The sequence below is a fragment of the Rosa chinensis genome, chromosome 1 (genome assembly GCF_002994745.2).
Source record: "Rosa chinensis cultivar Old Blush chromosome 1, RchiOBHm-V2, whole genome shotgun sequence".
In the NCBI taxonomy this organism is placed as follows: domain Eukaryota; kingdom Viridiplantae; phylum Streptophyta; class Magnoliopsida; order Rosales; family Rosaceae; genus Rosa; species Rosa chinensis.
In genome coordinates this window covers 53,474,742-53,502,477 of record NC_037088.1, presented here as the reverse complement: position 1 = coordinate 53,502,477, position 27,736 = coordinate 53,474,742, and the positions used below count along the sequence as shown (strand labels likewise).

General features: G+C 39.3%; 3 protein-coding genes and 1 long non-coding RNA gene across 6 annotated transcripts; 3 read left to right on the top strand and 1 right to left on the bottom strand.

Moving 5' to 3' along the window:
- Positions 1-5: 5 nt before the first annotated feature.
- Positions 6-690, bottom strand: LOC112182212. Its single transcript, XR_002929329.2, has 3 exons — positions 557-690; positions 399-481; positions 6-294 (listed from the first exon to the last, which is right to left on the bottom strand). It is a non-coding gene; the product is annotated as an uncharacterized LOC112182212 (long non-coding RNA).
- Positions 691-4,731: 4,041 nt separating this feature from the next.
- On the top strand, positions 4,732-7,466 carry LOC121048792 (NAC domain-containing protein 71-like). 2 transcript variants are annotated; one of them, XR_002929316.2, is made up of 6 exons: positions 4,732-4,963; positions 5,078-5,370; positions 5,914-6,018; positions 6,135-6,365; positions 6,664-6,832; positions 6,908-7,466. XR_002929316.2 is itself a non-coding variant. In XM_024320644.2 (5 exons), exons 1-5 carry the CDS (start codon positions 4,786-4,788, stop codon positions 6,766-6,768), a joined length of 912 nt encoding a protein of 303 aa, XP_024176412.1. In that variant the 5' UTR covers positions 4,733-4,785; the 3' UTR covers positions 6,769-7,466. The 2 variants fall into 2 exon arrangements, 1 of the variants encoding a protein (XP_024176412.1); XM_024320644.2 differs by having other exon boundaries at positions 4,733-4,963; positions 6,664-7,466.
- A 1,185-nt stretch (positions 7,467-8,651) lies between these two features.
- Positions 8,652-12,597, top strand: LOC112182188. The gene is made up of 8 exons (XM_024320640.2): positions 8,652-9,019; positions 9,107-9,834; positions 9,941-10,192; positions 10,304-10,366; positions 10,548-10,667; positions 10,769-11,005; positions 11,555-11,803; positions 11,893-12,597. Exons 1-8 carry the CDS (start codon positions 8,857-8,859, stop codon positions 12,079-12,081), a joined length of 2,001 nt encoding a protein of 666 aa, XP_024176408.1. The 5' UTR covers positions 8,652-8,856; the 3' UTR covers positions 12,082-12,597.
- A 10,259-nt stretch (positions 12,598-22,856) lies between these two features.
- On the top strand, positions 22,857-26,674 carry LOC112182189 (NAC domain containing protein 50). Of its 2 annotated transcripts, XM_040517819.1 has the most exons (7): positions 22,857-23,156; positions 23,241-23,947; positions 24,054-24,272; positions 24,567-24,677; positions 24,779-25,015; positions 26,041-26,295; positions 26,386-26,674. In XM_040517819.1, exons 1-7 carry the CDS (start codon positions 22,991-22,993, stop codon positions 26,521-26,523), a joined length of 1,833 nt encoding a protein of 610 aa, XP_040373753.1. In that variant the 5' UTR covers positions 22,857-22,990; the 3' UTR covers positions 26,524-26,674. The 2 variants fall into 2 exon arrangements, with proteins under 2 accessions (XP_040373753.1, XP_024176409.1); XM_024320641.2 differs by having other exon boundaries at positions 22,857-23,947.
- Positions 26,675-27,736: the final 1,062 nt, after the last annotated feature.

Genomic DNA, 27,736 nt, shown 5'->3' with positions numbered 1-27,736 from the left:
AAGGAAGAAAACTAAACATCATGAACATTATATTACACAACACTAAACTAGTTTGATATATGCATTTAGCAGATACCAGGCACAAATAGTGACGTAGATATTGAAATTGAAATCTGTAAAATGATGTCCAAGACTGTTAAATACTTTAGCATCTAACCTTTGAGTGACAGTGTTGGATAATCAAACAAATAAATCAATGATCAAATCACAGAACATTTCCAGACCTGTAAAAGGATCAGAATGGAAACAGGCATTCAATATAAGAAACCCCAAAGCTAACTTCCCAAATAAACCCTGCAAATTGTATCAACAAATCGAAATTACTCAAAAACCCATAAACAAAAATCTGTTCTACAAAACTATAAACAATGGATAATAAGCAAAACTGATTTCAGTACCTGAAAGGCGGAAGCTTGCGAGTCAAATGGGTCTTGTGCAGAATCAAATCAATCAGAATAATCTGACAGTGCCCAACAAAAATCTGGAAAAAAAAAAAATTAAAACTTTGTTGAATGGTGAAAACGAAAATGAAGAAGAAACCAAGATAGAAGCTTACTATGGGCTCGCACTTGGCCTATTCACAGAAATTGAAATCCTTTTTTCAGGTCACTCGGTCTCTCTGTCTCTCTCGCGCGCGCAAAGATCTCTGTTACCCAATTTGGGTTTTAGGCTAGTTTTCTTGAAATCTTGGGTTAAACCCAGGTCTCTAGGCCCATTAATTTTCCCATTTCCATTTTCTAGCCGACTTGACCCTTATGTTACATTATTGGGTTGTGAATTTTCGTAATAATGACCAGATCTTCTCTACGGGATACGGGCGTGTCACGTGATATGGTTCGCCCACTATTTTTATTTTAAAAAAGATGGTTCTTCTATTATCAATAGGGAAAATGATCATTTATCGAATTTCAGCTTAAAAATTGTCTACTTGCTCCACTAATAGTTTTTTAACCTCATTTACCCAAAACACTCTAAGGGATTATTTCCCTAATACCCAATTAATTCTTTTTTCATTCTTTTTATTTATTTTTGAGACTTTTTTGTCCTCTCCTTCTTTCTCATTTAGAGAGAGAAGTCATCCTCCACCTTGCTGTGCTCCGGTGATTAGTGGCCGACCGCGGTCTCCGGCGACCGGTAACAAGAATCCGGCTATCGGACTGGTGACTGGATTCTGGCGTCTGAATTTATTGCCCCCTAATAATACCCAGTAACTATATTATTGCCCCCCAGTAATCATATTATTGTCTCCCAATACTCATATTATTACCTCTCAATAATCATATTATTGTCTCGCAATAGGCATGTATAACTACTCAATAAAACTTTTTTTCTCATTCTTGTTTCTTCTTTCCTTATAAGCCTTCTGTCAAATTTACAAAAAAAAAAAAAAATCAGAACCATGAGACTGGGTGAGGTCGTGCTTCACAATCGCATCAAAACGGAGGAGCGTGGAGTTGACACGAGATTGGGCGAGGTCGAGCTCGCTGACGTGTTCGGCGAGGTCGCAGGTGGAGGAGACGTTGGAGAGGACATGGTCGACGTCGGACTTGACAATGTCGAGGACCTGGGAGGATTTCTGGATATTGGAGAGGTCGCAGATCTTGGCGCTGACGTGGTCGGCGAGGTCGTAGGTGGATGAGACGTTGGAGATGACGTGGTCGGCGTCGGACTTGACGATGTCGAGGACCTGGGAGGATTTCTGGAGATTGGAGAGGTGCTTGTCGAGGTCGGAGCGCTGGGAGAGAGGAGGTGGTCAAGGTTGAGATCCAGGGCGAGCCGTGGACTGCGGCAGAGGAGGAGAGTCGTTGCTGACTGGGACGGTGAGGAGGACCAGCGCCGGTGGAGAGTATGCAGGGCTCCAGCGAAGGGCTCGGAAAGCAGAGGAGAGAGAGAGAGAGAGAGAGAGAGAGAGAGAGAGAGAGAGAGAGAGAGAGAGAGAGAGAGAGAGAGAGAAAGTATGAGGGCAATACTGTTAAAGACTATTGAATTGGGTAAATGGAGTTAAAAAACTCTTAGTGGAGTAAGTGGGCAATTTTTAAACTAAAATTGGGTAAGTGGTCACGACCCCTTATTAATAACTCATTATCTATATTGTGTATCAAGTAAGTATTAAAATATCAGTTTGTACATATTTATCGAAATTTTAGAAAAAGAAGATTATCAGAAATTTTTTTTTTTAAAAAAAAATTCAAGTTATTAGATTTACATATAAATAGATATAAATAATAACTTCATTTACATCCAAAAAGTGACTCTAGGTAGTTAAAAAAAATGCTCGTCATTATAAAATATGATAGTTATAGATCTCTTAATTTGCCGACTATTTCTTCTATAAAAGAATAGTAAGAATGAATCTAATTAGATGATTGGTCATGCACTTCTCTACATTGATTATATCCATAAACGTTATAGCTAAATTGACTGTTGCATTCATGATATTCATATGAGATCCTACTACGCTCTGTGTCTAAACTAATAGAGTTAAAATTTAAGGCAACTAAAGGAACATCAAATGGAGTAGTTGATCGTTAGTTGCACCTCTAATCCTCCTCCCATATATAATCTTCTCTTGAGCACCATGACTACCTATTTTAGCTCCGTAGTCTTCGTCTTGGGTAGCATAATCAAAATTAGTTTCACAGGTAAATTGGTTCAATCCTTCACCCATAGAATATTATCCATATTCATGCCCTTTACCTCCACCACTTTTCCGCCTCCACCTGTTTGACACGAAAATCCAGTATGGTACAAACTGTCTCTTTTGAATGCGCGAGCGTGCCAGCACCGTGGGGTGCAGTCGTCAGGGCGTCCCTTGACCTGACTTCTTGATCAAGCGTTGTGGACGAGGAGAGCACCAACCTCGTCACCAGGCTCTTTTCTCTGCCTTCCAAGAAAGGATTTCTTGCCTTATAGATAAGGGTTTTGGTTGTGATCTCTTTGCGTCATCGAATCGATACTCAACGTTGTAGGTTGAGCAGAGCAATCACTGGGAAGTTTGGAGAAAGCACATGGTTTGCTAAAGCGTGACTTTAGCTTCGTAGGGTTGCGAGGGCGTTACCCTTGCTTCGCTGGTAGTATCGGTGGCAGTAGCACTAACAGTCGGCTCTTGGAGAGACTAGGACTGGAAGCACGGTCGCGGGGTTTCAACGAGGTTGAAGGTTTGCTATGGGGAGGCTTGATAATCTGAGGGATTGATTGATTTGAGAGTTGTCCCTAATTTGTCCTTGATACCCGGTATTTATACTAGGGTTTCTACTGTTCCTTGTCATAGAAGGATTATTGATTAACCTGACTCCAATAAGGGCTCGTTTTCCTTATGAACTTCAGATTGGGCGAAGGTATAACCCAATTCCAAGTAAACTTATTTTTGGGCCGCAGGTATCTGCCTGCTATGCTAAATCCACTAAAGGATCTTGCCAAAATTACTTTTGGGCTCAAACATTGCCCCCCAAGCCCCGAAATCGGGCCCACAAGAATGTAACTGATTGAAGGGAACTAAAACGATGCGTCTGATGACCGAAACGATATCATTAATGAGGGTTGCGTCTATTCGCTTAGCAAAACGTCTTTTCTCCTGATGACGGAGAAACCACCCAAATCCAGCATAGGAAAGATGCAGATCACTAATACCTGGGTCCTAAAACCAGATCTTCCCTAGGTCTCGGGATTGTACCACTTCAAGCCCATCAATTGGGCTTAGATTTGGCCTCAGCACTTGGCCACTACCATCACCGACATCCGCTGCAGCCCCGACCATGGTAAACATCAAGGCTGGAACCTGCCAAGGCACAACACCGTCACCGAGAGAAGATGACCAACTGATCTGCCGCCAAACCTCACCATCACCATCGATCATAGAAACAAAGCCGTCGTCGAAGGTCAGCCAATCCACATATCGAACCCCGAATAAAAGGAGATCAGAAGTATCAAGAGAGCGAGCGTCCTAATTGTCGTCAAGCGTCGAATAAATCGTAGAGGATGTCCAAGGTAGATTGGTGGGAAACACCAGTAGAGGGAGGGGGAGGGCGGCCAGAGCCGCATAGGGTTTTTTTTTTTCACAGGACTAGCATATAAAAAAAAACACACATAACACAGAAGAAGAAATGTGAAAGCAAGGAATGGTTGCTATGACTTGGTTCAGAGTTTGCTGGGTTTATAGTTTTGTTCCGTTTTAGGAATATTTTTTTGTTTTAATAGAGAAAAACAAATGTTAAATACGCACAGCTTCTCTTAACAGAACCAAAATCTAACAAATCATGGCACAAGACCGGAAGTCAAGAGAAAAGAGAGAGAGAGAGTGAGAGAGAGAGAGAGAGTGATTCCAGCTAGCTATATTATGTACATGTCAAAAATGAGTGACCGCATCAGGAAGTTTTGCTTCTCTCCAACTGTGCTTGATATGATTGAATCGACAAAAAGAAAGAGATCTGGTTAAATACTTAAATGAATGAAAGCACCCATTAGGAATAGAATAATGAGGACCCGCTTGGACCCCTTCCGGCAGAAGGTCTTGACTACTTGTGAAGCACGTCTGGAAATCCTATTGGACATTTCTCCATCCTCCAATCACAAACTCTGCAAACAAATCTTTAGATATTCCTCACTTTTCATATAAACTTGCTAGAGGGGTTAGTCGCAACAGACAAACATGACACGTAATAGGGTCGGGTCGTATGACATGTCGGGTTTACTTGAACTTGAAGGCCATAAATACACCTTCACTCCTGTCCTCTGCTTCTCAGAGCTGACCATTGAGAGAGAAAGGAGATATATCACAACAACAATATGAGCAGAGAGAACACGACGCCGCTTTCAGTGCCGATAGGCTACAGATTCCATCCCACCGAAGAGGAGCTTGTGAACCACTATTTGAAGAAGAAGATTCATGGTGGAAATGATTCCGAAATCAACCAAATCATCCCTGAAATCGACCTCTGCAAATACGAGCCGGCTGAGCTCCCTGGTAACTAAAGACTCAACCTTTCTCAATGTTAATCATTACCCATTTCTGAATATGATGCATTATGGACCGAGTCAGTTCTGATTTTCGTGTTCTGTGTTTTGGGCTTTTGGGCAGCTTTGTTGGGGACTGAAACAGAGGCTCATGACATGGAGTGGTTCTTCTTCACCAGAAAGGCTTACAAGTACAACAAAAGCTCTCGCTCGAAGCGGAGCACGAACAAGGGATACTGGAAAATCACAGGCCCGGAGCGTGGGATTAAGGCTCGACGATCCAAAGCTGTGATTGCGAAGAAGAGGACATTGACTTTTTACCAGGGTCGTGTGCCAACATCGAAGAAGACCAGCTGCGTCATTCATGAGTATAACCTTCCTGGAAATGGAATTATTCCGTATCCGAAGCAGGCCCAGGTCAGTCTCTATTTCTCCTCGTCAGTTTTCTGTGATTGTGCCATGGAAGTGTGAAACAGGGCATGAGTTTTCTGTGATTGTGCCATGCATATACTAATTAACAACTCAGAAAAGTGAACAGGGTCATATGCATATACTAATTACACGTGATGTAAAAGCCCAACTGGTTGAGCTCAAAGCAAGATAGGAACTAAAACATTACTGAAAGCAATTATTAACTTCTCTTTGAGTTTTTTTTTTTTTTTTTGAGTGTTGAAAAAGAAAATTTTCAATATGAGGAGCTAATATCGCCTCATCCCTTATTTAACTATCAAAAAAAAAAAAAAAAAACTTCTCTTTGAGTTCATCTTGCTATGACAAACTCATGCCCTGTTTCAAAGTGTTAACAGTGTTACAGATTGTCCTGAACCCATTAGCCACATTTAGTGGATTGAGGGCTTAGTATGTCATAGACATCAGTGGAGTTATAAATGGGTTATGTGTTTGGTGTGGGTCATAGATATTCATACTCGTTAACCATGATCTCGCCTCAAATTTACGCAGGGAGACTATGTTATCTGTCGCTTGAAGATAACAGATAAGAAGGATTCTTCGGTCAGTAATGAAGAAGAACCTGGTAGCGCGAGTCTGTCTGAAATGAATCAAGAGGTAGTAACAAAGATATTCTATGTTGTGTTGATATATGGAGCATGAGAAGTATATCGAAATTAAGATCTTGCTTGCTTAATTATAATTTTGGATCCTGACTTTATACTCGGGCACAGGGAAATGAGGATTTGCTACTCCATCAACCTCAACCTCTGGATGACTGCTGCTCCTCAGCACTGCGGTCACCGGTGTCCCAAGAGCTGGAAGCTGTTCTGCAAACCAACGGCACTAATGATGATTGTAATGAGTTGCAATCACCATTTGGAGATAGTGATTTTTGTGTTGAAGATGGGAATGAAGTTTCAACCTGTGATGAATGTGAGACTGTGTATGATGTGTTTCCACAGGTGAGAATGAACATGCTTTGTTGTTGTTAAACATTTCGGCTCTAAATCCAATGACCTATAGCAAAATTTAAGTCAGCGAGACACGAATATAAATAGAAATTGCTGATTCATATGTTACTAGAATATCTTTGCAACCACTGATGATATAATGAGCCTGCTAACTACATTTAGTCTAAGTTAGAAATGAAGTTGTAGATGATATGTGAAATCGCATCCTGTTTGAACATCTTCTTATACTAACTCAATATGCACGTATAAGTATGAACTAATGCTTGCTTTTTTGTGATTGTTAATTCAGTTTCGTGATCTACCAGAACAAAATCTGGATTCACTCTTTGGTCCACATCAGCCACAAGAGTACTGCCCCTCTATACTGCAGTCACCAATATACACAAAGCTGTGAGATGTTCCATATCCACTTCAGCCACAAGAGTACTGCCATTCCATACTGCAGTCACCAATATACACAAAGCTGCGAGATGTTCCATATCCACTTCAGCCACAAGAGTACTACCCTTCCATACTGCAATCATCAATATATACAAAGCGCATGTCTACTTCAGCCACAAGAATACTGCCCCTTCATACTATAGTCATCAATATACACAAAGCTGCGAGATGTTCCACATCCACTTTAGCCACAAGAGTATTGCCCCTCCATACTGTAGTCACTAATATACACAAAGCTACGAGATATTCCACATCCACTTTAGCCACAAGATTACCAGCTCTCAAAGTTGCAATCACCAAGGTACACAAAGCTGGGAAATGTTCCACATCAATTTCAGCCACAAGATTACCGGCCGTCAAAGTTGTAGTCACCAATATACACAAGTCATCAATATACACAAAGCTGAGAAATGTTTCAAATGCCATTCTCTATTGTGGTGAATGCAATAATTGGCAATCTGCATTTAAGAAAAAAAATTCAACAGATGAAGTTGACATAACAGTTAGACAGATCATGTCTAATTTTAATAGTTTGAACAGTAGCTAGTTGGTTGATGTTATAGTAGTTGCAAATGTGTGTGATTGTTAATAGTTTGAATCTTTGTAAGTAATTTATCAAGTTTAATGGGATTTTGTGTACTTTTATCTCCATTTTTCTGTTGATGGCTCAATAGCAAAGACAAAAAAAAATCACTATTAGACTGTTGGGGATTTGAGTATATGACATGGCTACGAACAAAATAAGTTGAAAGGCATTTAAACCTCTCATCGGCAATTTGCTTATGCAAAATTAGAGTTGAGCAGTACTGATGCCTTTGAATACAAAGAGAGAATCTGACCAGCAACATTGTTTTAAAATAGTGTTGATCTTTAAGTAGTCTTATACTAGCTTTACCTTATGGTTTTTTTTTTTTTTTTGATTAAAAAAAATAAAAAAGCTTTACCTTATGGTAGACTAGTGCATGTATCACTTTTGTATTCTACTTTGTTACTTTCTTTCATCAAATGGGTTTCAAATATTCATTGAGCATATTGTATAACTATTTTTCTTTTTTGAACGCAAATGGTGTCAGTCAATTATAGTAAAGTAAGAAACATTACAAGATATAACTCACTTGGAATCTGGGCAACAACAGAAAGAGTCATGAATAATCACCGCCGCAACCGATCATATCGTGAACCAATATGCCAACGAACATGGACGTGGAGATGACGAGAACCTCCATGGAAGCAGCCGAAAGGCGGGCGCTAGGGTTTAGAGAGAGTTCAATCTTGGTTTTCATCATTTTTGTTAACATCACAACCCAACGTGTAATGTAAAACTAATGGGTTTCTACTTTCTACTAGAAGTACTGTTCAGATGGAATATGGCCTTCTGATGTGCAAAAATGAGTTGTTTGGGTCAGCTTAGTTTTAAGTACTGTTCCAAGTTTTTTTTTGGTTACAACTGTTCCAAGTTTTTAACCTAAAGATGAATGCACCTTCGGACAAAAAAAGAAAAAAAAAAGGAGAAGAATGGATGATAAGTCCAGATTAGAAATTGATACGACGACCCATCTTAGACTCCTTCCAGAGGAAGGTCTTGACTCCTTATGAAGCCACGTCTCCAAACCCAGTTGCACATCTCCATTCTCCAATCACAAATCTTTACACAAAGTTGGAAAAAGTTTAGATTCCTCTCTCTAAAACTGAACTTGCTAAAGAAGTTTAGTCTTAACAGTCAAAAATGACGCTTAGTCGGGTCGGTTTACCCGGGTCTGGATGCCGGGTTTACTTGAAGACTAAATACGCCTTCACTCTGCTTCTTAGACCTCACATTGAGAGGAAGGAAAGGAATTTTCGACAAAACATTTTGAATTTTACATAATTCCCTTGGAGATATAAACCTATCTATAAACATGCATTAAAAGATTCCCTTAAACGCGTTATTGGTCTTCAACTAGACATTTTAAATACAACCTCACCCTTTCTGCACTTCAAAGAATCAGCTATACTTCTAAAACCAGAGCAAAGAACAACAGTACTGATCAAAGTGAAAGAGATGAGCTGGGGCCTTTTCACAGTTCCACCAGGATACCGATTACGTCCCACCGACGAGGAGCTGCTGAGTGACTTGGAGAAGCAGAATCAGGGCAAGGACTCCCAAATCATGTCCATCATCCCTGAAATCGAGGTGTGCAAGCACGAGCCTCGTGAGCTACCAGGTGATCCATCTCCGGAACCAGAACACCATCAATTTCAATTATTATTATTAATGATCCAGTCATGTTTATTGTGTTGCGTTTTTGCAGAACTGGCGTTTAGAAGGCGGCAAAATCTGGGGAGGAAGCTCTTCTTTTTCTTCTTCTTTTGGTTTACAAGGGCAGAGTCTTGGTATAGTCAGGGCAAGTGGTACTTCTTCGCTCCGCGTGAATACAAGTACCCTAAGAGTAATCGCTCCAACAGGACTACAGGGGAAGGGTCCTGGAAGGTCACAAGCAAGGACCGAGACATCAAGGCGCCGGGCACCAAAGCTGTGATTGGGAGAAAGAGGACCTTGACCTTCTACATTAAACGTGGAGTGCTGAAACCCCAGAAGACCGGCTGGGTCATTCATGAGTATTATCTCACTCGGGCAAATTCTGATGAGCAGATAGGGGACTTTGTTGTCTGTTGCTTGAAGTACAAGTCAGACAACTCTGATCATCATGAGGATGCCCCATTCTTCTATCGCGGTAGCGGTAGCGGTAGCTGCAGTATGGTCTCCAATGTTGCAAATCAGGCTGAAGAAAATTTGGCATCCAATGAGCAGGTTAATGTTGTTCCAATTCCCAATGGCAATGATGGAGAATCTGAAACTGGTGGTGGTAGGATTACTGAAGCAGAAGAACGTCTGGCATTTAAGAAGCTGGGAGATGCTCTTCAGATTCCCATTGGAAATCAGCATGAAGTCCCAGGCTTGCAAATTGATCCTTGTAATCTTTCGACCTCTGTTGAAGGTCAAGCTGATAGAATTAATTCATCTGATATGAATGAAGAGGTTAGAACAAACTTTCATTTTGATTTCTGCTATGAAATTTTCAATATGAAGCACAAGAAGTATATTGGAAATGTTAACTGACACTTTCTTGTTTTTGATCAAACAGCTACTAAATGATCCAGAAAATATGGATTCGTTGTTTCATCTACCCGCGGCACCTCTACTGCATCAGCTACATCAGTCACCAATGTATACCACCAATGTCCATAATGATGAATACCGTAAGAGGAAATATCCATTTGAGGATAATCACTCTTCTCATACGAAGAAGAACAATATTTCAAACATTGATGGTGGTGAACTAGTTAGCAACAGCACATCTAATTCTGAAAATCAAGCTGCAGATGTGATTCCAGAGGTGAGAAAAAGCATGCTCTTTGAAACACTTACTTATTTGAACTTCTAAATATGTCGCAGCACTAGAAGTGAATCCAAACTTAACTCTTTCTTTTTGTGATTGTTAATACAGGGATATTCTCAACCAGGAGCAAATCTGGGATCTGATTTTGATTCATATCCGAAGCAGGCCCAGGTGATTCTCTATTTCTATTGCGGTGTTGTTATTGTGATCTGTTCAGTGGATTAAGAATTTAGTATCTATTGTGTGTTTATGTGTCTCCTCAATGAAAATAATTTCAATTGCTGGTTATTAATTGCATAATATAATAGAGATTCCTGCTTATTAACCATGGCATCGCCTCAAATTTACGCAGGGTGACTTTGTTATTTGTCGCGGGTGTGTGATGAAGAATAAATCAGATAAGAAGGATTCTTTGGTCAGTGATGAAGGGGAACCGGATAGTGCGGATGTGTCTTATTGGAAAATTCAAGCGGTAAGAATGTACATGTTCTCTGTCTTGATATGGAGCACCAGAAGTATATCAACATTAAGATCTTGCTTGCTTATAATTCTGAATTTTGATTTTATAATCAGGCACACAAAAATGATGAACCACTTCTTCATCAAGCTCAGCCTCTGGATGACAGCTGCTCCTCTGCAGTGCGGTCATCAGCATCCCTAGAGCTGGAAGCTGTTCTGCAAGCCAATGGCACTAATGATGATTGTAACAAGTCGCAATCACCATTTGGAGATATTAATTCTTGTCCAGAAGACAAGAATGAAGTTTCAACCTGTGATGAAAATGAGAGTATGGATGGTGTGTTTGCACAGGTAATTAAGAATTAATGTGCATTTTGTAGTTGAACATTTTGTATGCCACCATTCACCTGGATTTCCATGAGAATATGAGATGTGCTTTCTTCTGCTTCAAACAATCAAACCCTTCATCTTCCTGATCCGAGTGTGAGCCAAAACTCGAATAACAGTAGCATATTTAATCAGTTTCTCAAACTGTCCTTCAATATTCTTCTTTCCTTCGTCAGTGTCATAGGTCTTGGAGTACTTTCCAAAAGCCTTCTTCTTGGACTTGCACCAGTTCTTGTAAAACCTCCTCTTAACCTCCTCACTCTAGCAAAACTTAAGTCGCAAGTCATGCACGAATATAAACAGAAATTGCTGATTCTTATGTTACAAGAGTGTCTTTCTAACCACTGATGATATAACGAACTTGTCAACTACATTACGTCCAAATTATAAAATGAAGTTGTAGCAGATGATATGTGAAATCGCATCCTCTTGAACATCTTCTACAAACTTATTATGCGCATAAAAGTATGAAACTATGAACTAATGCTTGCTTTTTTGTGATTGTTAATTCAGCTATGTGACCCACCGGAAGTAAATCTAGATTCACTCTTTTGTTCACTTCAGCCACAAGATGACGGCCTCTCCATACCGCAGTCACCAATATACACAAAGCTGGGAAATGTTCCAGATGCCAATCTCTATTTTGGTGAATGCAATAATTGGCAATCTGCATTTAAGAAAAACATTTCAACCAATGAAGTTGACATACCAATTATCATGTCTAATTTTGAAAATCAAGCTACAGATTGTAGGGTTCCAGAGGTGAGAATGGTATGCTATATGAAATTAATCTCAACTATGTCTGTTCACGCTTCAAACTAAATGCTTGTTTGTTATGATTCTTAATCCAGGTGCATCGTCAAACCAAAGAAAATATGGAATCATCATTTTATCCTTTTCAGCCACAAGATTCAGCACTGCAGTCAATGATGTATCCAATATATGGAGATGCTCTACATAATATTGAATGCAATGAGTTGCAATCTTCGTTTGGGGACTATGACTCCTCTCACAAAGTTGTAGAATACAAGCATTGCTGACCAGGATTATTACTCTTCTGATCAAACAGCTCAGACTCCTTCCATAGACTCCAACCTACCAAAGTCATTGTGAAGGGTCTACCGTGGGGATAGTAGAATAAGCAGCGCGCTATGATACAAACACCGAAGTAGTCGATGAATGGGTCCAATATTCATCTGCATTAGCTAGAGGAAATACCCTCCAATGTAGCTAACGAACTCCAAGAGGTCTGATAGTATCCTCTAATGATACAATGATCTTCCAAGTAACACGAGCTTTTTTAGCAGTGCTATTTGATGGTTTAGTCTATGCACTCGGGATGTTAGATAGGATGGTCCCAGACCTCATACATGATTGTGAAGAGAATTGTCACTAAATTAATAGCTAGTTAGGGTACTATTGAAGTAGTAGTTACAGTTACCAAAATGTAATAGTTGGTTGGTTGATGGAGTGGTAGTTACAAATGTGTGTGATTGTTGTTGTTTAGATTTTAGAACCTTGTAAGTAATTTATTAAGCTTAATGGAATCTTGTGTATCATGTTCTTCCATTTTTCATTTGAGGGCTCAAAAGCTGAGACAATAATTCACTATAAGACTGAGTTTGGGGATTTGGGTATTTCATTGTTACTAGTACAAAATAAAACAATCTAAAGGACATGCAACCTCTTACTGGCCATCTGTTCAAGGAAGCTTAAAACCAATACATAAACTGAAAGCTGAATATTTTGTCCCTAAAAATAAAATAAAAATGAAAACTGATTGAATTGATAGATAAGCAGATAAATTCTGCCAAACATCTTACATGTACTAAACAATTTACATTTCCACTACCTCTGGAGGGATGAGAATAAGTTGAATTAGAGTTGACCAGTAATGTTGCATGTGAATACAAAGAGAGAATTTGACAAGCAACACTGATTTAAGATAGTGTTTTTGCCCTCTCCCCTAAGGGCTTCTTCCACCATAGGTCAAAAGCAAAATGTTTTTAACCTACTAAAAATAAAATTCTCTTAAATATACCTATTTGGCCTAAATGATCAAGAGCCCTTAACAAAAAGCAGTGCTATCATTGAAGGCTAAATTCAGTAAGCCAAAAATCAAATATGATCATATCTATAATCTACCAGAATATTTGTTAATTTTATTTTTTATGTGTATTTCAATAATTTGTAGTTTCATTGTTTTAATTTATGTTGTTGTTCATTTTTTAGTACTCACATTCTAGTTTTTTTTTTTTTTTATCAACTCGAAATATATCTCCGAGTAAAAATTTAACGAGGCTATCAATAAAACTAGTCTATTTACTTAAATGAAAGCTAGATGCCCAACACACTCTATGGGTGTGGATAACTAGGTGGCAGTTATTTCACAGAATGTGGAGTTTTATTTTTTATTTATTTTTTTGTTAAATTTCTTTTCTTTTTCTTTTAGTTTTGGTGAATTGGCCTTTTTGTCCTTCTCAAATATTTCAATTCAAAGGTTTTTTTTAATATTTGAGGGATATTTTGGTAAAAAAAATTTGTTTTGGTTGACAAACTTTCTTCTCGATCCTAATTATACTATAGATAAGTATATCAGAAAAATTAATGATTACACATTTATTTTAAAAATTCTAAACATATCAAATATTGGACTCATATTGAAGATCTCAACAATATCTTTTCCAATGATATAATTTTAATATTTAGCAACATTATAAATAACACATGTATGTAAGAAAATAGGTTTTCCTTAAAATGTATAATACCTATTCATAAAGAAATAATAAAAAAAATTAGCATGGCCCACTATTTGGACTAACAAAACCCAGTGCAAATTTGGACTGCAAATTTTAGCTAGGCTGAATTTTTTTTCTTAAAGTTTGGGAAGTAGCTTACAGTGAGAAAAACTTTTTTGATTTGTCAATCACACGGTGTCCTCAAAGGCTTCCTAGGCCCAGAGACTAATCCGTGCTCGGGAGATCTTGTCAAAACGCTTCCTCCCCCCTGGCCACCAAGAATATATTGAGATTTAACTCTAATAAGCGTCGGCGGGATTCGAACCCGGGTGTGGGGGTTCCACACCTGGAGGCTCTTACCAACTCGACCACCTGTGGTAGTTACAGTGAGAAAAACTTTAATTTAGGAGAAAAATGCACCAACAGTTCCTCAACTCTTGTGCACCGGCCAGTTTGATACCCAGATTCACAATGGTATCAATGTGATACCTAAACTCAAAATTTGCTATTAATGACATGCTTCCGTCAATGTTCCGTCAGTCATCCGTCAAATATGATGATGTGGCATGCATATGGGCCAAAAGATAGGGGCAAAAATGTCTTTTTAACTTGTTGATAAAATAAATTGAATTATACTAAAAGATAATAATAATAATAATCGGTGGTGATAATATTGACTTTTTTTTGTTCTCTCTCTCTTTTTTTTTTACTTTCTCTTGCTCTTTCTTACCTTTCTGGAACGAGTCCATCCCTTATTTTTTCCTCTCTTCTTTTCTGAGCTGTAGCATGGATTCTTTCTAAACCCAGCAGGCTATCAAACCAAAACCCAATTCACACCTTAAATCAAAGAGTCAGAAACTCAATACAAGCAACCCATTTAGAACCAATGAACAACATAATCTGTCTTATTTGAAACTGAAAACCCAAGTAGAGACACCCATCTCCATAAAGTTAATCACAGAAGCAATAATCAAAGCAACCAAAAGTCTTGTTTTTGAAGTATCACTCTCTTTCTGGATTGAGCTAAATTATAAGGCTTCTGGGTTTGAGTATTGACCCGAAATCGGCCCTCCATTTCAGTAAACCATTGCCCTCTATGCCCAGCTCGCCAGAGGGAAGCTCGATCCGGAGAAATCGAACCTCATTGAAATTCTTGAGCACCTGAGTGGGGGAGTGGTGCGTGACACCGGCCTGCTAGACTCGCCGTTGTCGTCTTCGTTCCCGATAGGCAGTGATGATGCCAATGAGGAAGATCCGCGGGGACCGAGAAACTGGGCGAGAGCCTGGAGAGGCTTGACAAAGCCGCCGAAGACCAACCGGAACAGACTCGAGAAGAGGCGCATGACTTGTCGGAGGCGGAGGGTGATGAATCATCGTCGGAGATGATGCTCAGGGACCACATTAGGATTTCAATTCGGACAGGGCGATCTTGCCGTCGTTGCCGATGTCGAAGAGGGTGAAGGCCTCCTTGATCGTCGCTTAGATCCTTGCCCAATTTTTTTAGGTTTTTGGGTTCAGGTTGCAAAGAAACGTTTGCGTTTGAGTTGTAGCAGAGGAAGAAAGGAAAAAATTAAAATAGGAAGAAGAAGAGGATGAGGAGAGAAAAATAATAAAAAGAATTATTTAAATAAATAAATAAATAATTTCAAGGACATATAAGTCATTGAGGCTATTGCTCTAGGCTATTTCGGTCATTTCCCCTTTTTTTCCCCTCCACATGCTTGCCACGTCACCTATTTAACAGAGCCGTCAAAGAAATTTGACGGAAGTATGTAGTTGATAGCAAATTTTGAGTCTAGGTATCACACTGATACCATTGTGAGTTTGGGTATCAAACTGGCCGGTGCACAAGAGTTGAGGGACTGTTGGTGCATTTTTCTCTTAATTTAGGCTAAAAAAGTCTTTATAACCTATCGTGGGAGATGCTCTTACTCCACTGGAGGAATATAAAGTCATCCAAATTCTGAATTAATTATCACTTTGTTCAACCCTTTAATATCTGTCTAGTGCAGCACAAACATAAAACAATAATTAAATGTACAAAGACTATATCTATTTTTTTTTCTTTTTGTTTTTCTTCTTTTAAAAATATCAATTCATTTATATTTCAACCAAAAAAACAACTTAACAACTCATCCACATGAGACTGACAAAAAGTATCTCTATCTAAGTGGTCTCATCTTTTCTAAGTGAGACTTAGAGCAACTATCTACTCCATGTATGGATTGAAGTTGCAATCCAAGTCATAAAAATGTAGAATATGACGAATGACTAATTTTCATAAATGTATTAGTATTAGAAATTATCGGAATCGTTGAAAAACAGCACAAAATCATAGGAGAATAATTAGCTTTTGAGGCTCGATACGTAGTCATTATTAATTGTATGGACCATTCATGAGCATGGTTAGGCCCATGTTGGCAAGAGTGACATAACGACACCGGTCCATCATTAAAAGTTGGTCGAACAACAGAGATATTGTCTTGTTGAATTTAACTTCAAAATGAGTCGGTACCTTTTTTGATCGTGTAGTAATTTTTTGTCAGATGGCAACATGGTTTCTAGAGAATGACAATAATGAAAGTTGAAATTATGTGACATTTTTATAGACGATGAAATTTTTTCCCTAAAAAAAAAAAAACCAAAATGACTTTATATGTAATTATTATTATTTTGTTATGAAAATATTTGCTTACACACTTTAAACGCCATGCATACACTGGAAATATAAACTATCTGTATAAGTATTAAAAGATTTACAGTGAATAAAACTTATCCACTCAGCTGAGACTAGAATATTCTCAACAAAAATTTCTCCAAAAAAAAAAAAATCTCCAATTGTTTTGGCCAATGTTCCTGAATGTTCCCGGTCTTAAATGGATAAACAAAGAAGGCCACCGCCCACCAAAGGCTGAACTTCCAAGAGCGGGTAAAGATAAATGAGATTCCCTTTAGAGGGACAAAGAAAATGTAAAATCTAAAGCGTGATTGGTCGTCATCGGTGGGATTCCACCTCATGCTGCCAGTCATTCCAATATTCCGTACAGTTGAACTTGCTCCCGAAGCTCAGGACTCTCGGTTTCAAAGCACTTGACTTTATTATATACAACCTCACTCTTTCCTCCGCACTTCAGAGCAAATTAAACATCAATCAAAATCAGCTATTCAAATTGAAAGAGATGAGCTGCCGCGGCTTTACAGTTCCAAAACTTTTTAATTAACGAAGTAGTTCTGCCTATACTTGTACAGGAAGAAATGAAACAAAGCAACCCTCTACTTGGAATTGACATATAGTTGGCTTGTCTATTGGACCAAGTTTTGTTGTAGTGGTGCATAGTGATGATGTAGTCTGAAGACTCTGAACTCATCTTTGGCACAAGAAAATAAATTGTCTCATATATACTCAAATTTTTAGTTAAACAAACTACGTCAAACAAATCAATTCAATGTATAATGTAAAATTAACGGGTTTCTATTTTCTACCACTCTAAGAAGTACGTATACTATTTGAAATTTTGACGTAGTCGGAAAGTAACCTTAGGTTTACAAGTAATAAACCTAAATTAAGAATTCTAGAGTCCACCAGAGATAGATGAGAAAACTCTCAGTTTGATTGAAATATGATAAAAGATATGTTCTGCAACTGTTTAAGGTTAATAAAAAATAGCAATTTGACCTAAATGTTAACTTTATGGGAAAAGAAACCCTACGGTGACTAACAATAAAATCCTAAAGCCCACGGGTTAAAACAAAATACATCCAAATCGAACTAGAAAACCTAAATTGCGGAAAAACAGTAAATTGCAGTTTTAAGGCCCAAAACGATCCTAAAAAGTCCAGCAAAGCAATAAGTTTTGTTCCTAGCGTTGTTCTCTTTCTGAAAAGGTATAACAATCAAAATTCTGACATCGAACAATAATGTGGCATCCCGTGGGTGAAATCCCGCAGTGCCGCGATCCCGAGCAAATGAGAAATCGACATGTCAAGAATGACATCTCGATAACCCATTAACCCAAAACCGCAAGGCCTTTTGGTTTCCTTTGAGCAAATCATTATAGCAACCCAACAACATGTTTTCAATAACGGAAAATGGGATATGAACTTTGGGCTTACAATCAGAGCCAACTTTGGAAAACAGTTAGTGAACTTCAAGTATGAAAGACACGCCCTAGGGTTACGGCCACTCAAATTTTTGATAAGTGAGTAGGAAATAAATAAAAAGTAAATATATAAGTGACTTCAAAGTCCGATAAAGGACTGAAACCTTAATTTGATAAAGTCAAAGAGAAATATGTCAAGCCGGACCATGTGCCTCCTCTGCATGCTCCTTGAACACATACTTGAAACCTGCACACTGTTGTAAGGGTGAGCTTTCGTCATCGCTTGCCCAATAAGGGTCGACCCTACCATGCTAGATTTGAAAATAATATACTTGAAAATATTTACTACATATATCATGCACGTTTATCAAAAATATTTTTTTTTTTAAAAAAAGACAACCACAAACATTTGTTCTCTTTTATAAAATATAGGCAGTATGCTAAAACAACATGAGCTCAGAGATTCTCACCTGCAGGATTTCTAACTCATCTATAACCGAAACTCTAGTTGATAAAATCTATTATCCATTCCCAAATAATCCAAATGATGTAGCATTTGAATCATTTAGGATATGGTGATTATACTTAGCACTTTGACCGAAATTTGCTTAGCATTTCTACTTAAAAAAAACAAATGACAATTACCATTCCCGAATGATTTCACCTTTCAAACTCATTCTAAGATATGGAAGCTTCAAAGAACTTTAATCGAAATTTTAACTCATTCTCAAAATTGTCATCCACCATACCGTTTTATGTGTCACAGGTGGTACATTCTTATTTACCAACTTCAAAGTGCTCACCGAATTAGCCATTTACTTCCCACATTACTTTGCAAGGACCAAAATCCTGGTGACTTAGTAATTACCGTCAACTCACACTTATTACCCATCTCTACAATTTCAATCGTGAATCACAATACCAAAACTTAATCGAGTTGCATATCTGGTACGAATAATTTCACACATTAACCACACTCATTCATCGATCAAACAACATATTTCAACCACAACAGTTTCACAAGCAGTAGATTTAAAACTCAGACCCTTACCAATTCTTCTTTCCAAATTAGAAGCTAATTCAGGGTATCTGCATCCCACCACTGTCAACCATTCAGATTCCTAGCAAGCAAAACACAAGTTAACAGACAACCCTTATTTAGTTTCGTATTCAACAGAGTCTTTGATTCTTTCCTTAATCGATTTTCAATTCAAACTGACCCAGTAGCTCTTTTCTCCTCCAAAGCATCAATCTTCTAGCTTCCACAAACCTCAATTCCTCCAAATCGAATAACACAAAATTAGGGTTTCTGATTCATATTAGAATAAAGGCCTTAACCAAAGAGAGGTGACGAAAATTACCTACCTAGTTAAGCCAGTTTGAGAGACCGGCGGTCGTGGGCGGCGGAGGTACAAACTTTCACCCGCGAACAGTGGCGCGTGTGACGTCTCGAGGCAGCGCCGAACTTTGGGGTTTTGAGGGTTGGAGGTTTTTGAAGTATTGATTCCATTTCTGAAGGTGGTTTAGCTTGCTTTGAGCTGGATATTGGAGAACGCTGAAGCCCAGACCTTTAAGCTCTGGTGATCGTGCGTACGGGTTCCTCCTATGTCTGGTCGGTGGTGAGGCTTCTGAGCTTTGACAATCGGCTTGCCCCGAACTCATTGGTGGCAACAGTGAGCTAAAGAAACGATCGAAAATCAAAGAAAGATGATAAGCAGTGATTTCACAGGTTTGCAAAATCGAGTGTGGAGGTTGGGGCTAATGCATGGCTGTAATTTCTCTTGGGGTCGGATTTGGATTGTGGATTGACTGGTGGTAGCAACGACGAGAGGTGGTGGCCGAACACTGTGTTTCTGGCGATGGCAGAGAGGGAGGACGAGAGAGAGAGGTCGCGGGGGGGGGGGGGGGGGGGGGGTGCGAGAGAGAGGGATGCAGCCAAGAGGGAGAGGGGATAGTTTTGGGGTTTCTAGGGTTTTCTAACCCTTTTATTCCTTGTTTGTGTGGTCGGATTTGGATTGTGGTTCGACTGGTGGTAGCAGTGACGAGAGGTGGTGGCCGGACACTGTGTTTCTGGCGACGGCAGAGAGGGAGGACGAGATAGAGAGAGGGAGAGGGAAAGGGGAGAGTTTTGGGGTTTATAGGGTTTATTAACCCTTTTAGGGAAAAAAAAATAAAAACAGTACCCAAATTATGGGCCACTAATAACTTTTGTACCTCAACTTCAAAAACTATCATTTTGGTACTTGGAATTTTCACCCCGACCCAAGATTCATACCTGGGATCCACTTTGCCGTTAACGGTGTTAAATTTACAAGGGTAAATCTGTCATTTCACTGTTTATCTCTCTTACCATGGTACTCTTTTTCTTTTTTAGGAGAGGATTTTTTTTTTTTTTAAATGAACAGTGAAATGACAGATTTACCCTTGTAAATTTAACACCGTTAACGGCAAAGTGGACGGCATGTATGAATGTTAGGTCGTGTTAGATAATCTGGGTACCATTGTGATAGTTTTTGAAGTTGAGGTACGAAAGTTATTAGTGGCCCGTAATTCAGGTACTGTTTGTAAGTTTTTCCCACCCTTTTATTCCTAGTTCGTGCGAAAAGTTTATCTTGCACTTGCGTCAAATTACAAATTTCTCCTAGCTGTTTATTTCTAGACTTTGGGCTCGAAATTTTTAATCATCGCAAGCCCAATTGTCAAAAGTTCAGTGTAAACTCAATTCGTTAATTTTCCAAGCCTAATTGGAAGAATCTTGGCCCAAACTTTAATTTTCGGCCCAATAGGTGGTCTCGACACCAAAACGATCTCCGAAATCGATTCATTCACTTAAATCACATTTTCTAGTGGTGAAAAATTATCTCCAAAAATTAAATGAAAATTTTCGGGGCCTCACAAACATATTTGCAACAAATTGGGTGTTCCCTTTTCACGTTCAAACTGCTCTTTGATCTTTGTTGCCATCTGTTCTACGTTAAGTTTTAACCTAAAGATGAATGCACATTCAGACCCAAAAAAAAAGGAAGAACAGAATGGATGAATGCACCGATTTGATATGAGGACGCATCTCAGACTCCTTCGAGAGGAAGGTCTTGACTACTTGCAAAGCCACGTCTCGAAACCCTATTGAACATCTTCATTCTCCAATCACAAATCTTTACACAAAGTTGGAAAAAGTTTATTCCTCTCTCTAAAACTGAACTTGCTAAAAGTTTAGTCGCAACAGTCAAAAATGACACGTAGTCGGCCCGGGTGACTCGGGTCTTATAACATGCCGGGTTTACTTGGACTCGAAGACCATAATACACTAGGCCTGGGCATTTTAACCCGGAAACCCGAAAAACCGGTCCGGACCGATCCGGACCTCCGGGTTTGGGCCCGGCTTTGAAAATAAAAAACACGAAAATTTAAGGCCCGGACCGTTTATGAATAAAACGGGCCGGTCCCGGGCCTGAGGTCTCAGTTGTGTAAAAACCCGGATAAGAGCCCATATAACCCATAGTGCATATGTCACTCTATAATAGGCTGGTTATACAAGCCTACTATGAAGTTAACCACAGGTGATCACACTTCACCGAAGCCTACTCATCTCAAGTCTCAACGACTCGTTGCTCTCCGCCTCTCTCTGTCTTCTCCGCCTCCCTGTCTCTCATCTTCTCCACCCACTGCTCTCCCTTTCTCACATCTCCCACCTCCTCTTCTCCGCCTCTCTTTCTCACATCTCCCACCTCCTCTTCTCCGCCTCTCTTTCTCATCTCCAAACTATTTTGGTGTTTTGGAGGACAGATAAACTAGATCTGTTTTTCCCTCCCTCCTCCGACACCCACTTCCGGTCACCACCGTTACTCACCTCCACCTTCATGGACCTCACCGACCTCCGACGAGTTTAACGCAGCCTCCTTGTCTTCCAGCAATAACCCACGCACCGACGCCGGCGATGCCAGGATCTGTTTTGGGCACCCATGGCATCCTCCCATCACTTCCGTCTCCCTCCCCGAGTTCCGCCGCCTCGTCATCCCAGATTGCTCGCCTCCAGCGTCAAACACCGCCTCCCTCCACTCCATCGGCATAGCTGATGTCAACAACACACTGCCTTCCCTCTTCTCTCTGCCGGCAACTTGCAAGTGTGCTGGTTGTTATGTAACATTGTAAACCACTTCATTTGGTTTGTCAGACGTCTATTTCTGTTCTTTAAATTAGGCCATGAGGTATTCTGCAGGACTTGGTTTGTACTCTGCAGGTCTTGGTTTGTGTTCTGCAGGTCTTGGAACCTAGGTTTGTACTTTGTAATTTGTTGACTTGTAATTTGATGGCAATGTTTAGAAAATGTGAAGGCAATCTGCAGGTCTTGGAACCTTGGTTTGTACTTTGTAATTTGCTGGCTTGTAATTTGTTGGCAATGTTTAGAAAATGTGAAGGCAATGTTGAAACACAGGTTTTTTCTTCTTTATTTCTGGAAATTTTCCAGTTATAGATTTGGGCCCGAAAACAATCAAGGACCGGCCCGTTTCTATCCAGTCCGGGCCTTTCCCGGTCCCTATCTGTTAAATATGAAATTTGGGCCCGACCCGTTTAATTCGGGCTCGGTCCCGGGCCCTATGATTTTCTTGCGGGCTCGGCCCGTGCCCAGGCAAATACACCTTCACTACTCTGCTCCTCTGCTTCTCAGAGCTCACATTGAGAGAGGAAAGATCACGACAAAACATTTTGAATTTTACATAATAAGCATTGAAAGATTTACAATAACACTATCTATCATGTTCCTGAACAAAACTTTGATCCCACTGGATCTAGAATGTTCCCAACAAAATATCTCCAATTTTTTGGCCAATGTTCCTGAATGTTCCGGCCGGGGTGTTTTTTCTCAGTAAAAAAGCGGGCAAAGATAAATCAGATTCCCTTAACCACGTTATTAGTCGTCAGTGGTAGGATCCCACGCATGATGCAATCCATATATTCCATTCAACTGAACCTGCTTGGAAACTCAGCGCTTCCAAAACCACTTGGATAAATACAATAACAACCTGCTCACTCTTTCCTCTTCACTTCAAAATCAGCTATACTTTAAAACTGAGAGCAGAAAAACAACACTGAGAAAAGTGAAAGCGATCATGAGCTGCGAAATTTTCCCAATTCCACGGGAATACCGATTCCGTCCCACCAAAAAGGAGCTGCTGTGTGACCACTTGGAGAAGAAGAATCAGTGCAAGGACTCCCAAAGCATTTCCATCATCCCTGTAATCGATCTGTGCAAGCACGAGCCTCGTGAGCTACCAGGTGATCCATCTCCGGAACCAGAACACCATCAATTTCAATTATTATTAGTGATCCAGTCATGTGTATTGTGTTGCGTTTTTGCAGGACTGGCGTTCACGGGGCAGGAAAATCTGGGGAGGAAACTTTTCTTCTTTTTCTTCTTTTGGTTTACAAGGGCAGAGTCTTGGGATAGCCAGGGCAAGTGGTACTTCTTCGCTCCGCGTGATTACAAGTACGCTAACAGCACTCGCTCCAACAGGACTACAGGGGAAGGGTTCTGGAAGCCCACAGGCAAGGTCCGCGACATCAAGGCCCCGGGCTCCAAAGCTGTGATTGGCAGAAAGAGGATCTTAACCTTCCAAAAAGATGGAGAGCCGAAACCCCAGAAGACCGGCTGGGTCATTCATGAGTATTATCTCATTGAGGCACAATCTGATCGCCCTAAGCAGATAGGGGACTTTGTTGTATGTTGCTTGAAGTACAAGTCAGACAACTCTGATCATGATGAGGATGCTCCATTCTGCAATCCAGGTAGTGGTAGCTGCAGCATGGCCTCCAGTGTTGCAAACCAGGCTGAAGAAAATTTGGCATCCAATGAGCAGTTTAATGGCACTGATTATGAAGCTGAAACTGGTGGCGGTAGGATTACTGAAGCAGAAGAACACCTGGCATATAAGAAGCTGAGAGATGAGCTTCGGATTCCCATTGGAAATCAGAATGAATTCCAAGGCTCGCAAACTGATCCTTGTAATCTTTGGACCTCTGTTGAAGGTCAAGCTAATAGAAGCAATTCGTCTCATATGATTGAAGAGGTCAGAACAAACTTTTATTTTGATTTCTGCTATGAAATTTTCAATATGAAGCTCTTGAAGTATATTGGAAATGTTAACTGACACTTTCTTGTTTGTTATCAAACAGCGACTAAATGATCCAGAAATGCATGAGCTACATCAGTCACCGATGTATACCACCAATGTCCAGAATGATGGATGCCATAAGAGAAAATATCCATTTGAAGATAATGACTCTTCTCTTACGAATAAGAAGAACAATATTTCAACCAATGATGGTGATGAATTACTAGTCAGCAACACCACATCTAATTCTGAAAACCAAGCTGCAGATGTGATCCTAGAGGTGAGAATATGCATTCTCTTTTAACACTTATTTGAACTGCTAAACATGCAGCAGCACAAGAGTGTACGTATCCAAACGTAACTCTTTCTTTTTGTAATTGTCAACTCTTTGTTTTCTGTGATTCTCTATTTCTCTTTTGGTTTTGTTATCGTGATGTGTTCAGTGGATTAAGGGTTTAGTATATGTTACGTGTTTGTGTGTGTCCTCAATGAAAAGATTTTCAATTGCTGGTTATTGCATAATATAATAGAGATTCCTGCTTATTAACCATGGCATCGCCTCAAATTTACGCAGGGTGACTCTGTTGTCTTTCGCTTGAAGAATAAATCAGATAAGAAGAATTTTCTCGTAAGTGATGAAGGGGAACCGGATGGCACGGGTGTGTCTAATTGGAAAATTCAGGCGGTAAGAACAAACATGTCCTCTGTCTTGATATAGAGTACCAGAAGTATATCAACATTAAGATCTTGCTTGCTTATAATTCTGAATTTTGATTTTATGCTCAGGCACACAAAAATGATGAACCACTTTTTCATCAACCTCAGCCTCTGGATGACTACTGCTCCTCTGCAGTGCGGTCACGGGCATCCCTAGAGCTGGAAGCTGTTCTGCAAGCCATTGGCACTAATGATGATTGTAATAAGTTGCAATCACCATGTGGAGATAGTACTTCTTGTCTAGAAGACAGGAGTGAAGTTTCAACCTGTGATGAAGATGAGAATATGGATGGTGTGTTTCCACAGGTAAGAATGAATGTGCATTTTGTAGTTAAACATTTCGACTATGAAGCTAAAGAACTACAGCAAAACTTTTTTTTTTTTTTTTTTAATTTGAAAGTTGAATTTTAGTCATTTAAATTTAAAAATATCTGCTACAAAATAAAACTTGAGATACCCATATAGTTTAAAATCCTCTGTACTTGAAACAAAGATAATAACAAAACTGTTGCAACATAATCACTCTCATAGACATATCATGTATAATTTTGAACATCAAGCAACAGATTCTAGGATTCTAAAGGTGAGAATGGTATGCTATATGAAATTAATCTCAACCAAGTGTAAACCAGTTACAGCCTGGCAACTGTAAATGAAACTCTGGCAGGATGCCATGCACCAATAGAAGCAACCTTACGCAGACCCCTACGAGTAACAACAGCTTCATAACCCTTACCCTTTGTCACACCAATGATGCCAATCATTTCATCTTTCTGGAAGACGGCATCAATAGGGATCTGCTTCTCAAAGAAGCTCTTTGCAAATTCAACCTTTTCAGCAATTGGGCCACCATTCACCTAGATCTCCATGAGATGTGCTTTCTTCTGCTTCAAACCCTTCATCATCCTGATCTGAGTGTGAGCCAAAACTCGAATAACAGTAGCATATTTAATCAGTTTCTCAAGCTGTCCTTCAATATTCTTCTTTCCTTCGTCAGTTTCATAGGTCTTGGAGTACTTTGCGAAAGCCTTCTTCTTGGACTTGCACCAATTCTTGCAAAATTCCTCCTCTACCTCCTCACTATAGCAAAACTTAAATCGCAAGTCACGAATATAAACATATCGAAATTGCTGATTCTTATGTTATCTTTCTAACCACTGATGATATAATGAACTTGTCAACTACATTATGTCCAAGTTATAAAATGAAGTTGTAGCAGATGATATGTGAAATCGCATCCTCTTTGAACATCTTCTTATACAAACTTCTCATGTGCATAAAACGTATGAAACTATGAACTAATGCTTGCTATTTCGTGATTGTTAATTCAGCTATGTGACCCACCAGAAGTAAATCTAGATTCATTTTTGCGTCCACTTCAACCACAAGATTACTGCCCCTCCATACCGCAGTCACCAATATACCCAAAGCTGGGAAATGTTCCAGATGCCAATCTCTGTTTTAGTGAATGCAATGATTGGCAGTCTGCATTTAACAAAAAAAATTCAACCAATGAAGTTGACATACCAGTTAGACATATCATGTCTGATTTTGAACATCAAGCTACAGATTCTAGGATTCTAGAGGTGAGAATTGTATGCTATATGAAATTAATCTCAACCAAGTGCATTCAAGTTTCATGCTAAATGCTTGTTTGTTTATGATTCTTAATTTAGGTGCATCGTCAAACCAAAGAAAATATGGAGTCAGCATTTTATCCATTTCAGCCACAAGATTCAGCTCTGCAGTCAATGATGTACATAATGCATGGAGATGCTCCGCATAATATTGAATGCAATGAGTTGCAATCTTAATCTTCTGAACAAACAGCTCAGACTCCCTCCATAGACTCCAACCTACTGAAGTCATTGGGAAAGGTCTACCATAGGGATAGTGGAGTAAGCAGCTATGATACAAACACTGAAGTAGCCCATGGATATGAACAACATGCATCTGCATTAGCTATTGGAAACCCTCCAATGTAGCTAATGAACTACAAGAGCTACAAGAGGTCTGATATTATCCTCCAGACTCCCTCCATAGACTCCAACAAGTGTGTATGATTGTAGTAGTAGTTACAGTTACTGAAATGTAATAACTGGTTGGTTGATGGAGTAGTAGTTACAAGTGTGTATGATTGTTGTTGTTTAGAACCTTGTAAGTAATTTATCAAGCTTAATGGAATCTTGTGTATCATTTCCTCCCATTTTTCATTTGAGGGCTCAATAGCAAAGACAATAATTCACTATAAGACTGAGTTAGGCGATTTGGGTATTTTGATGGCTACAGAACAAAACAATCTCTAAAAGGACATGGGACCTCTTAATGACCATCTGCTCAAGGAAGCTTAAAACCAATACATAAACTGAAAGCTAAATATTTTCCCAAAAAAAAAAATGAAAGCTGATTGGATTGATTTAACCAACATAAGTAGATAAATTCTACCAAACATCTTACATGTTCACAACAATTTACATTCCCACTGCCTCTGAATAAGTTGAACTAGAGTTGAGCAGAAATGTTGCCTTTGAATACAAAGAGAGAATTTGACAAGCAACAGTACTGATTTAAGATAGTGCTTTTGCCCTCTTTTACTCTAGTGGTGGAATATAAAGCCATCCAGATTCCAGACTGATGAAAGGTTCAACCCTTTAATACGTGTTTGGTGTAGCACAAACAAAATACAATAATTAAACGTACAAAGATTGTATCTATTCCTTTCTTCTTCTTCTTCTTTTTTTTAATAGAAAAATGTTAGTTCAACCATAAAACAACATAAAAAGTCATCCATGTGGAGCTAACAAAAAGTGTCTCTACCTAAGTGAACTCATCTTTTTCTAAATGAGACTTAGAGGAACCATCTACTCCATGTATGATTTAAAATCCAAGTCATAAAAAATGGAGAAGATGACGAATGACTAACCTTCATACATGTAATAGTGTTTAGAGATTGTCGGAATCACTGAAAAAGGACACAAAATCATAGGAGAATAATTAGTTTTTGAGGCTCGATATGTTGTCATCATT

Coding starts and splice junctions, on each gene's coding strand:
- LOC112182188 (XM_024320640.2), top strand. CDS start 8,857: ATGAGCTGGGGCCTTTTCACAGTTCCACCAGGATACCGATTACGTCCC. Junction 10,367..10,547: donor CATATCCGAAGCAGGCCCAG/GTGATTCTCTAT, acceptor AAATTTACGCAG/GGTGACTTTGTTATTTGTCG. Junction 11,804..11,892: donor CAGATTGTAGGGTTCCAGAG/GTGAGAATGGTA, acceptor TTCTTAATCCAG/GTGCATCGTCAAACCAAAGA.
- LOC121048792 (XM_024320644.2), top strand. CDS start 4,786: ATGAGCAGAGAGAACACGACGCCGCTTTCAGTGCCGATAGGCTACAGA. Junction 4,964..5,077: donor CGAGCCGGCTGAGCTCCCTG/GTAACTAAAGAC, acceptor GCTTTTGGGCAG/CTTTGTTGGGGACTGAAACA. Junction 6,019..6,134: donor TGTCTGAAATGAATCAAGAG/GTAGTAACAAAG, acceptor ACTCGGGCACAG/GGAAATGAGGATTTGCTACT.
- LOC112182189 (XM_024320641.2), top strand. CDS start 22,991: ATGAGCTGCGAAATTTTCCCAATTCCACGGGAATACCGATTCCGTCCC. Junction 24,273..24,566: donor CTGCAGATGTGATCCTAGAG/GTGAGAATATGC, acceptor AAATTTACGCAG/GGTGACTCTGTTGTCTTTCG. Junction 26,296..26,385: donor CAGATTCTAGGATTCTAGAG/GTGAGAATTGTA, acceptor TTCTTAATTTAG/GTGCATCGTCAAACCAAAGA.